This window comes from Juglans microcarpa x Juglans regia, chromosome 2D, assembly GCF_004785595.1.
Source record: "Juglans microcarpa x Juglans regia isolate MS1-56 chromosome 2D, Jm3101_v1.0, whole genome shotgun sequence".
Classification (NCBI taxonomy): domain Eukaryota; kingdom Viridiplantae; phylum Streptophyta; class Magnoliopsida; order Fagales; family Juglandaceae; genus Juglans; species Juglans microcarpa x Juglans regia.
In genome coordinates this window covers 22569218-22582032 of record NC_054596.1, presented here as the reverse complement: position 1 = coordinate 22582032, position 12815 = coordinate 22569218, and the positions used below count along the sequence as shown (strand labels likewise).

The following is a 12815-nucleotide window of genomic DNA, read 5'->3' as shown; positions in this document are numbered from 1 at the left end:
GGTAAAGTGCCGCCCATGGCATTGTGCGCACCAGCTGCGAGGCAGAGACGCCCATCGCCCACAGTGCATATCGCACCTGGAGGTGTGAGGAGTACCTACATGTCGTGTGCCTGCCTCTACTGTGAGAAGAGCAGCGCACCAGGCCTAGCAGCATGTGGCACTGCTATAGGTTGTTGTGCCTTTGACACTAAAGGGTGGTGGTGGCAGCAAGTACTGGTACGCAGGTGCAGCGCTGACTGCCTAGACAAGGCGGTGCTGACGAGTGGCAGCACCACAAGTCGCTGCTTGCCATGAAGAGCAGCCCACACCTCGTTAGAGGTACGGTCCTCTACTGAGAGCAGAACACCATGCACCATGGTGGTACTATGAGCTCTGCTGCGGGCAAAGGAGCACGACAACTTTGTGGCTCTCCAACAAGCCCGTGCATCGCTTCCAACTGCCAGGATGTGGCGATTATGCAGACGAGGGGCAGCCACAAGCCGCTGTCTGCCATGGAGGGCAGAGCCTAGTGGAGTGGATGAGAGGGTGATGGCGGCTGGAAAAAGTTTTTTCTCTCTGGATGAACAATTACCCTAACGTGTTTGAGGAAGAAGAACATTTTTTTCTTTTGTTTTTTTTTTTGTTTTTTTTGTTTTTTTTTTTTTTCTGAATTTGGATTTTAGCTGAAAAATGGGCTTGGACTTAATTTATGTTCGGTCTATTTTTTAACAATCAAATTTTAAGCCCAACCCATATCTTTAAAGCAAAACCCAAACCTGTTATTTTTTTTGAAAAAAAAAAACTTTTGGCTTGTCACCTTGAGCCATCAGGAAGAGGCCCACGCAACAACTAGGTGCCAAAGAAAGGCACAGCCCACTGGCTATGGGAGAACCCATTGCGCTAGGCACAGTCCATCCAAAAGTTTCGTGTTCATTTTGGGTCATTAAGGGAAAAAAATGTCTATATGGTATTTTGAACTCAAGACTTCACACACAAGGGCCATGAGTTCAGCCATAAGACTGGAGCTTATTATTGGTATGTCTACTGATTTTATTTAAACCAGTATGTCATTGTAGCACATTAATATTTTTTTTTAAATATTGTTTGCATGATTATTATTATTGAATACATGCATGTCATGATATTATGAAATAATTTTTGCCATATTTGTTAGGCATTTTATTTTATGTTCTAAATTGCCTAGATTATTATTTTTGTGAATAATCAATATTTGGATGAAATGTGACTATTTTTGTTTATATATTATGATTACATGTAGTTGTGTAAGCTTAATTTTATCATTTGTATTTCTTAGGATAACTTTAGAAATTAATCTTTAAATTTTCTTTTAGAATGTGATAAAATAAAGGATTGAGTAACTCGAGTTTGATTAGTCCATGCTTATGATTGGCTCAAACTGATTTCTTCGATTTAGGAAGCAATCATTTTTGCATGTGACTGACTCGGTTGATTGCTTATCCTAGTGGGAGTATAATTGATATTGATTTGGAATTAATCTCCTATAAGATATAAATTTGCACAAAAATTAAATTAGAAATTAATAATTAGTCACTGTGGTGCAAGAGATGATTAGGAAGTTTAGCGAATTTTCGATATTGTGATGTGTGTTAATTATTTTTGCTCTGACTTAGATTGACATGGCAAATTTTTTAGATGTGTATGCAATTACATGCGCATAGGTTAGTAACTTTGAGATAACTGAAAAAAAAAGGCATAGAGATTGTGTATATGACTTAATTGTCGCATTAATTTCCTTTATGAGCATTAATTGAAAACGAATGAAAATTATTATTTGCGTTAGATAGTTTTAGCCATTATTATTGTAAAAACCTCTGAAAGATCTAGAGTAAAATTGGAAGTGCACGTGGGACACATATACTACAATATTCATAAAAGTTTGAAGGGATCAACTATCAGATAGAGCTAAACCACTATTTTGCCTTTGAGAACCTGGGGGTAATAATGGGAGTTGCGCATTGTTTTTTGTAACGCAAAGATTAATTTCTTTTATATCTGAGGTTGAGCATTATAATGTTGAAGCAACTTAGATTAACTCACAGATAAGCACATACTCTCTAAAACTTGCTAGTATGCATGGCAAGTAAGGACATTAAAACGTAAGTGTGTAAGAGTGTTGATGACATTATTGATTGGCACATTCATTTTAAAGGTTTTATCAGTACACCCGTCTATAGTATTAGCACTTGTAGTATTGCCCAAGTTCTCTTTCTCTCTAGTGAGAACATATAAGTTCTTGCAGATATATAAACTTAAGAGCACACCTTGAGAATAATACCAAGCAACTTGGAGGTTTGTATCGTAATTGTGGCAAAAGTCTTAATAATTAGGTACGATTTAATTAAATCTATAAATCTTGCTCGTGGTTGCACTGATGCAAAATAGATTTAGGCTAAGATAATTTCTTGCAAAAGGTTTTTTCTCTCCTATAGCGGATTGGAGAATATGAAAAATATTGAGTAAACGAGAAATAGGGATATATCGCTACTTAGCGGCTAAAACGTCACATACTGCATTTGTTGCACAAAACGATTTTTTTAGCGCTTTTAATGCGATATTAGCAAAGTCTAAACCTAATTTGATTTAAGATTCATTGAAAACAGTGGTGTTAGTAAGAATTCTTAGAGGTTTAGAAGTTGGATGGTCACTCACTCACTCAGTGATATTATTTCTTGGGTAGAGAAATTATATACTTAAATGTGTCATGAAGGCATAGGATGATAGGTGCGAAGTTTGAGAAATTGAAGGTTTTCTTGTTAATGAGATCTCTCTCCTTTATTTTGTAGAATTAACCAGAAAAGGCAATGTGAGCATCTTCTATGTTAATGTTCTTATACATGCACATTAAGGGCATGAAATAATGATGAATTGTCTCATTATATAAATGCGATTCTAATTTTTTTGTTAGGGGGTAAATATGACTTACTTGATTAAATGAGTTTGTGATGTGATTTGGACAAAGTCATGGCTAGACTGTTCTAATTGTTCTCGTTGGCAAAGACCCTAATCATTTTATCCTTAATAAATAACAAAATTTGGTTATCTCACATGCTTTTGTTAAGGACAGGAGATTCATATGAAACCTTGAAGTCGTAAGTTAAGTTTGTTGAATGCTATTTGTGGTCACCTTGTAGATTCTTAAAAGTCACAGTTGGACTTGCTGATTAGAATCTAAGGTTTATGTTGTGATTTGACCTAAATGAGATTCACGATAAGTTATCGTTGACTTCATAGTTGTGTAAAAGACATATATATATATATATATATATATATAAGCAAAGTCTCTTGGTCAGAGTATGTTTTGGAAAGTTACTGCACATTAGAGTACGTATGGAGAGAAATGATCATTAAACACCGCTAGAGAGTTGTGGTTTAATAATTTTTAGTTGACCATGTGATTTATCTTTGTCATGCTATTACTTGTTGTGCACATGACACTGATGTGCTTTATGATCATGTGACATGGTTGGAAGCATTTTTTGGTAAGCACACCTAGTCACCAAAAATTTAGAAATTATGGTGAAAAAGATATATTGACAAGCATAGATTGGCTCACTCACACCAGCGATGGCATTTGGAGCTACAAACGAGTAACGAGCAAAAATGAGACAATGTGTCATTCGGTACTTGTTCAAATAGGGATAAGTTGTAAGACATAAAAGATATGTTGCCTTAGTGAGAGCTAAAATGAGGTCCATCATATGTAAAAGGACCGTGCATAGTTACCTGTAATCCATATAGTCTGTGGCTTAGTCAGATGCGAGATCCTCTTTGATGCTTTAGATAGTAAGCAAATGGAGGGACTCGGGTTAGACACTGAGATAGTGACTAAGATCTGTACGGTGTATTGAGATTAAATATATGCTTTTTCTTTAGAATGAGAACTCCACCGTAACATGTATTTAATACTATATGTGCTTTTACTACTAATAGTAGAGGTGAGTGAATGGATCATTGCTTCCTCACCATGTGAGTCCTGTAGGTCATAATTGATGACCTTAATTTATTATGTTATGAGACATTTGACTATGTTACAAGTTTGATGTTTTAGTGTCTACTACTTTGACATGTTATCTATGACTATGGATAATGCAGTCTATAGAGGCATTGCTGAGAAAGCAGCTAAACTAAAACTAACTGACATGAGGGTAAAGGGAAGAAGACTATTTGGTAACACATAGATATTGATGTGTACTCATTGCCGGCAAGTTATGCTGCTTCTTTGAAGTTGCGACATAGCTATGAGTACAATATGTTTTATGGAAATTGAGCATTGCTCTAAGTCATTTGGACTTGAGAGGGATTAGTGATGCTTAGTCTGATGTGACCAAATGAGTCGGGTCTAACGAGACATTTTTTTCAAGATGTTGCTATGCTAGTCTTCTTTTAGAAAGATTTGGTATAGTGCTCCCATTTTTCTTTTACAGGTGTGCTCGATGGTCGCACAACCTATTTGTCAGTATGAACAAGATTGAAAACATATTGAGAGATGTAGACCTGGGTTCTTGCCCACTATGTGCAAATGAAAGATGTAATAAAGGGGCACCAATAATGGGCAACCCTTTCCATTCTCATGAGCCTTGATGGTTGGTCCTTAATGGCTAGCCAGAGTTTACACTTAGAGAGGCTATGTAAATTCTCCCCCCATTTGGATGTGACAATGTGTAGCACAAATAGAAAATCTCTCTCTAGTATAGTTCTCTATAATCCCGGTATTTAGACTATAGAATATGTGGGTGTTACTATGGTCTTACCACATAGCACACTCCACATCAATACGTGAAGATTTCAAATGAACAACGACGACAGAAAATCCATGGAACAACTGCAATATATCTAAGATATTTTCGATGAGATAATATCGTTTCCACTATATATTTTGATATAGTATTTCTAATAACTACAAAATCTACTTGAAACTTTCTTTCCTCACTATCCAACCTCTCCAATGGCTAAATTCGTCTAAAGCCTTGTTATGCGCCACTAAAATTTGTGTATTTATTTGGAAACTGTCACAACAGCCTAGCTCTTAAGTATATCTAAATGCAGTAGCTATGCTCAAGGTTATGCAGAGTCAGGAAATCATGTCTTCTATCACTGTGAGCTTGCTGCAGGTGTTTAGAGGTTTTTCAACTCCTTGTTTGGTGTCACGGCACCTAGTTCTTCTTGGCAAGAGACATGCATTCGTGTTCCCTTCATTTGGTGCTGACCAAGTTAAGCTCACTGTTATGCTTTTTCCAGCCTTAATTCTATAGGGTTTGTGGAATGCTTGCAATGTGGCCCTCACTAGAATTAATTGAATTTCCTAATCAAGAAAATCATTGGTTGTATGACTTTTCTTCATTACCAAAACCAACCAAACTTGTTGCAAGGTTTTATGCCTCTATTTTTTATCATCATCTAAGAATTCCTATCAAAATTTTCAAGTTTTCAGGGAATGCAATTGTCTAGTTGATGGGTGGTCTAATTATGAGGCGGCTAGGAATGATTGTTCTTTCTCATCTTCATTGTTGCTTCCACAGCTTTTGTTGGGTTTATTAGACTCGTTTTTTTTCTCACATATGAGATGAGATGAAATGAGATGAGATGAATTGAGATAAAAGTTAAAAGTTGAATAAAATATAATTAGAATATTTCTTTTTTTATATTATTTTTATTTTGGAATTTAAAAAAGTTGAATTGTTTATTTTATTTTGTGTAAGAATTTGGAAAAATTATAATAATCAGATAAGATGAGATGAGATAAAAAAATGATAGTGAAAACAAACTAGGCCTAAAATTGGATTTAAGCGGTATCCCCCAACTTTCGACACAAGAGTGTCTATTAGGCCTGTGCAGAAAACTATGTGATCCAATCTGTTCGTGAGATCCGACCCGACCCGAACTGTAAAAGGGGTTTGAATTAACTTGTGGGTCGAACCCACTGAAACCGACTACTCTTAAACCCTAGCTGCCATCCCTCCCCATTTCTCTCTGTCGTCAAAACCTTGCAGTAGATTGAAGAAGAAAAGCAAAGCATGGTTGCATCAACCATGAGGAGCTTTGAATGAGTAATCAATCGATGACGACGAAAGCCCCATTGCCTTGGCCATCTAGTACTATTTCCACCATCATATGATCTCATCCATCTAGAACTCTCCATCTGAACTGAACTAGAGAGTAAACTGGTTGTGGAGGCTGTTGTGGGAGAGACAGTACTAGTCATGGAATCGTGACTAAACCCAACCAGTCCAAGAGGGAACCCTCAGTACCAACCATGATGGCCTCGTTCTGGAGTTGTGTCGGCTCCAATTCTTCTAGAGAAAGAATGGCTCGCCGGTTGGATGTGTAACGGCAAGAAAACGAGTTCTTCCGACCATGAAATGTCGAAAATCAAGTAGGCCATGATACTCGGCATCCATTTCTAATTTTCTCTACTTTTGAGAGAGAGAGAGAGAGAGTTCTTTGTCCTGTCCAGTCGTCCTACGCTACACAAAGGCCAGCTTCTCTGAATGAGTAATCAACGATGAAAGCCCCATTGCTCGTGCCAAAATGATCCAACGTCAAGTGCTTCAGTTCAGCATTCTCTTTCTCCACGGCTAAATCGACGCCCACATCTCAATCTTGCTTTCTAGAGAATAAAGGATTTCTTTCACTCATCAAACTCAGGTCGAGTTGGGTCAGGATGGTTTAACTCGACTGTGCACCTGGTCGAGTCGGGCCGGGCCTAAACACAAACTGGTTTGGTTGGGTTGCAGGTCTAGTGTCTATACACTTGGTGGAAAAGGGAACTTATAGTTTCCATATGCTTTATCTTACTTGTAGTTCGGTTTTAAAATTTATTGTAACCTCCAAACTCCTCTTTTGGTTTTTAATCCACTAAAAAGTGTTTTGGGTATATAAATAAAGGAAAACACTATTCCCACATAAGTATCTACCGAAATTTTTTTAATTTTATTTTTTTACTTAATGATTAAAGTAAGTGTTTTTAAAAAAAAATATTTAAATAGTTTAAAAAAATAGTGAAAGAAAAGATAAAAAAGAAAGATAAAAAATATTAAAAAGATATGTAGTGTTCGATAGAAGATTTTGGTACTTCTGTGGACGTAGCAACGCCCATAAATAAAATTTGGGGTGATGTCCACTTTTTGAAACAAAAAATATGGTACACAATTAAGGATGAAAGATTTGCTAGTGTGTCGGGCTTAGAATGAAAGAGACGTAATAAAATGGAACCTCCATTGTTGTTATTCGTACATGTAAAACAATGCTCGAGAAATACTAATAAAAGATATAGAGCGTTTTCTATATAGTCCAACATATAAAAGATATAGAGCGTTTTCTATATTTTACATAAAATTTAATTGCTACTATATACAATCAATTTCATAAGATAATTTTACTTTTTTTTTCTTTTTGAAGGAAAAAAATCCTATTTCTTTACACTCCGTCTGTAAAGCCAATCCAGAAGTTCCAATATGAAAAAATCATGTCAAAGATTCACGAATTGTTTTGACTTCCACATTTAAGCTGTTTGTGCCAATGAGAATGGATCAGCAGAGGAGAAGAAAGTGAAGCCTTTTTATTTTATCCAGGTTGAACATGGATAAGCCATTTTTTGTTGTTAACCATCAAGAGTTTAACACAAATGCCTCATCAGGCCACAATATGGTAATGAACATGAATGAATCGAACTACTGCTTTGGGCAGCCAGCTCCTTCTATCACAACCAATGCCTGCTGTTGCTGCACTTGTTCGCTTGTATCTGCTTTTCCTTGGTCCATTCTATGCACTATATGCTGTCGGCAATATCGGAGTATAACCAGAGATATAAATGCTGCAAAGGTGATCGCATCTTAACATAAGAATACATCACTCCACAACAAGCAAGTGTTCTAAGTTTCAAATCATATTATTAGAACAAATTGCAAATACATGTGACAATTTGGGTTAGACAGACTTGAGGATAAGGTGGTGGTGACTACTTTAATGCTATTGATGCGGGCATGTTAAACTTAAGACACTAACTCACATTGTCGGGAAATTACCTGTGAAAATACGGGTTTTTACGGTAGACAGATTCCAAAAGGCAGTGATAGCTGATGCAGCCACAATCTTCTTGTGAGAGCAAGCACCCCATACTTCAGCCACCCACCATTTCAACCACTCAACTGCAGACCAATAACGCTTGGCTTTAGTAATACATGGACAGGAAACTACATAATTTAGGGTTCTTTGTTGTTTTTGGAATACCTTTTTGGTTGATCTGAATCGAGTAGCATGAGTATAGTTTTGGGACACTGAAGCTGAGAAAAAATCCTGTCCAGCAATACAATAATGAAATACATCCTCACATCAAGAACTAAACACCCCCACAATAACCAAATCCATGCTCGTATTTGCACAATCAATTTTATAAAATGCTGAGAAATGACAAAAAAGACTGAAATCGGTGATCATACCAATTGCGCAGAGCCTCCATAGAGTTATAAGGTGCCCGTACTCAGCTCCTAAAACTAGTAATGGAGCTACCTGTGAGCAGAAAATTATACGCTGAGTCATGACTCAAGGAATCTCAGACAACGTGGTGTCAAACATGAATAAAAAAAAAAAAATCCAAAATTTGTTACTTTGAGGGTCATGGAAGGCTCTCCTGAGAAGAGTTCTCTCGTCTTTGAGATTGCAAGATTGGTAGCTGGAAGTATCACTTTAGCTAGACGAAAAATGTCATCTTCTTTAAGCTTAAAGTCATGCTTCTTTTCGTCATTATTTCTGCAATTTATAAACTTCTATACTTCAGCAAATAGAGGAAATTATATTAAAACATAATCTGAAGGACTTGTTGTAACCTTTGACAGATTGAATTTGAGACGAATGATGCGCCCAAAAACAGAAGTCCCAGTTGGGATATCGCCGAGAAAACGCTGAAATCATGGCATGGGGTATGTCTTAGATCCTTGACAGAACAGTTAAGTTGGAGAGAGAGAGCGGTAAAGGAAAAGAGAGATACACACCTAAAGTTGATTCCGCTAGTAAAGCAAGAAGACAAGAAACATAGAGTTCCCACGCCAAACCAAAGGCTTGACTTCGCAATATCTCTCCACGTAATTAAATCGTTTATCAACTGCCCAATTCGGTCAAGATTGCCTCCATCATCATCTACGGTTTCTAATATCGCAAACCACCATCCAAAACGAGCATAAATTAATCACTAAAACCCCCAAACAGAAACGAAAAATAGAACAGAAAACTGAAGGAATCCAAAATTGACGAAGAGAGATGCGCCGATTTACTTGGAGATAAACTTGAGGAAGGCACAGAAGGGACCAAACTCAGCTTCTCCTTCTTCGACCGGACACTATGCCTTTTTTTCCTGGGCTTTCCTCCAACCTCATCCATCAAGCCTAATTCCTTCTCTTCTCGAATCTCAATCTCCGATCTTCTCCTCGACCGTCTAGCATTCCTCGGCGAGGCACAACCCAGTAGACCCATTTGTGCTGTCCTGCTTTTGCACCTCCGGCGAGAGCCAGCAGCCTCCACCTGCTCCTCAGCCATATCTAGCCGATCTGCAAGACGGGTCTTGGATTTTCGTAGCGGAGAAGATGAAAGAAGCAAGAGTTCGTGAAGAGGAATAGAATTGGAAGTCCTTAGAGACAGTGTGGATGGAGATGGGGTGGCCGCCTTCTTGGGTGATGGAGATGGGGCGAGGTCAAGAGAGAGATGAGGAGGTTCTTTGGTTTCAACGTTGAGATCTCCAATTCTTGCAAGACGAGAGGCCCATTTCGTTCGCAACCGGGAGGGCTCCGATCGATGGGAAGATGGTGTTGAATCCATTAATGAGTCTGATGTTTTATGTAATTGGATTATGAAAGATTTGTGGGTTCTCTGAATAAGGAGAGTGGGTATCGATTGAAGAGATGAAGCGAGGGTTTGGACAGAGGTCTCTTGGTGCTTGAAATTAAGTTCGAGGTATAGTAGCCGTTGGGCAGATTTACAGACAAGGAGAGCTAGGGTTGGCTTTTTAAGTTTTTGAATTTTGAGGGAGGGGACAGTGGGACCGTGAGCTACAACGGTAAAAAGTTATGGGCCGTTAGATTATTCCGTGCCGTTAGTGGGGTTAATATGATAAGACTCATTATGGGCGTATTTTGGATGGTTTGGGCCTAGGGGGTTGGAAATGGAGACAACATTGCTAATGTTTGTTCTAGACGCATTTCGGCCGTTGGATTTATATCGGTAATAATGGGTCATTGGATCATGGATCATGGAGCAGGAGGATATATTTTTTTTTAAACTTCATTAAATTGAAATCAGTTCAAGATCTCGGATACAAATAGGAACTTTTTCCACATCTATCAATACATGATTACAAGATAATGCATTCTTAGCTAAAACATTAGCAACTTGAACATATTGAATCTGCCGAGCAGCATTCTCATGGAAGAAAAGCTTGATTTCCTCCACTAAGTGACCATAGATGCTGAGATTTGTTTCAGATTTATTGAGAACTTGAACAACCACTTTTACATTTCCTTCAAGTATAACTTTTGATAAACCTATACAAAAAAAAAAAAAAAAAAAAAAAAAAAAAAAAAAAAAAGAAGAAGAAGAAGAAGAAGAAGAAGAAAATACAAGCTGTAAGTGCTGCTTGAGCTTCAGCTGTAGTTGGATTTGAACAAAAGTCTGTAGGTGCCCTCATGACAGCAATGACTTCACCCTGGCAGTTTCTGATCAGTCAAAACCAATTCGAGTATGATTTTGATCAATTGCAACATCCCAATTTGCCTTGAACCAGGTTTCCTGAGGAGCTTGCCACAGATATGGTGCAGACTTATCTACCAAGTTTCGATCTAAACAAAATATTTGGAGGCATGAAAATACCATCATAGATCACAGCATTCCTCCTAAACCAAAGCTTCCTCATAATGATAGCCACTTATGCAAATTCATTCAGATCAAGGATCTCACTGAGAAACAAAATAAAGTTCAGAAAATTCAAAAAATCACCATTTATCTTTTGCACTTTTTTGCAACAGACACTCCAAACATCCTGAGCTATTGCACAATTCCATAGGGCATGCACAACAACTTCTCTAAAAAGACCACAAATAGGACAGAGATCCGAGTCAATAACTGTCTTCAAAGCTAAATTAGCTCTTGTAGGTAAATTATTTTGACAGGCTTTCCATAGAAACAATTTGACAGCCATAGGAGTGTTCAACTTCCATAGTTTTTTCCAAAGATGGCTTGCTGCATTACCAGTAGAAGACTCCCCTATACCCCTCCCTATCAACATCTTCTGTAGGTGATAAGCACTTTTAACAGATAAAAATCCAGAGGTATCATAAAATCAAATCTGCTTATCAATACTATATTAATCATGCCAAGGGGTATTTGCAATATTGCTTCAGCATCAGAATCATTAAAGGTAGCCCCCACCAGCTCAGAATTCCATCTATTTGTTTCAAAATCAACTAATTCTTCCACCATTGCAGTGCTAGGTAGTGTGTTAGGGGATGTTTGAACTACAAATTTCAAAGGTTTAAGGATCCATTTATCTTTCCAAATAGAGACCTTGCTGCCATTGCCAATTCTCCAAACCAAACCTTCTTTTAATAACATCTTAGCTCCATGGATACTTCTCCAGGCATAAGGAGGTTTATATCCCAACTTTGAATTCAGAAAATCACCATGACTATAATATTTTCCTTGCATAACTCTTGATACCAAAGAATCAGAATGCTGAACAAGCCTCCATCCTTGCTTAGCTAGTAAAGCCTTGTTGAAACATTCAAGATCTCAAACGCCAAGATCTCCCCACTTCTTTGATGTACACATTTTTTACTAAACTACCCAGTGTATCTTCTTGTTTTCCTGGTGAAGACCCCACCAAAAACCCTGTACCATCTTACTGATATCGTGTAATAAACCTTTGGAAAGCTGAAACACATTCATACTATATGATGGAATAGCCTGAACCACAACCTTTGTGAAAGAAATTTGGTTTTCCAGTTACTTATTCTGTTCCACACTCTATCAAGAAGCTACCTGAACGCTTTAAATTTTCCTTTGTCCACCATAGCTGGAAGCCCCAAATATTTATCATAACACTTAATGGACCGTACACTAGTAAGACATATAAGGTGCTGCCGAACTTCTTGCCTAGAGTTTTTACTAAAAAAGAGTCCATGTCTTGTCTTTATTCACTTATTTTACTTTGCTTACTTGACTTTTCTCTTGCTTTGTTTTGTTCAATGGACTTGGCATGAGTCATCAAATCATTTATCGATGGTTTGATGACACAACGTTTGTATCAACCAGGAGAATAAGTTGTCACTAACTTGAGGCTTGAGAAATAATTGACTAGAAGATATGTAATAAAGGGGGTGCCTAATAGTGGGTACCCGTTCCTCTTTATATGATGAAGTGGCTTAGTAACCACTTCAAGTGCTTTGAATCCTATGATGGTTAGCCTTTAGAGCTAGTCGTGGTCACAAATTGGAGGGGCTATGTATAGCCCCTCCCCCCTTAGTGCAAGAGATCATTTTGGAATAAATAGAATTCTCTCTCTCAATTGTGTTAGTTTGTTAAGCTGTGACGTTCAGATGGAAGTCTCAAGCCAAATTCCAAATATCTGGGAGGAGGTTAGACGTGCTACGCAAATGGGACGTAAAGACGTAGTGCATGGGAATGGCGTGTATGCGTGCAGGAACTGGGTCATGGCAGTTGGAGAAATTTATGTTTGATGTTATCTTTTTGTTGCATTTTATTTCAGTAGTACGTGGAGTCAATTTTTGTTATTTCATTTGTTAGGCGTC

General features: G+C 37.7%; 1 protein-coding gene across 1 annotated transcript; it reads right to left on the bottom strand.

Moving 5' to 3' along the window:
* Positions 1 to 7470: 7470 nt before the first annotated feature.
* LOC121250054 (reticulon-like protein B17) lies at positions 7471 to 10006 on the bottom strand. Its single transcript, XM_041148977.1, has 8 exons — positions 9291 to 10006; positions 9012 to 9165; positions 8847 to 8921; positions 8628 to 8769; positions 8460 to 8529; positions 8251 to 8316; positions 8046 to 8168; positions 7471 to 7834 (listed from the first exon to the last, which is right to left on the bottom strand). The coding sequence occupies exons 1-8, from the start codon at positions 9829 to 9831 to the stop codon at positions 7692 to 7694; spliced, it is 1314 nt and encodes a 437-aa protein (XP_041004911.1). The 5' UTR covers positions 9832 to 10006; the 3' UTR covers positions 7471 to 7691.
* Between the last annotated feature and the right edge of the window lie 2809 nt (positions 10007 to 12815).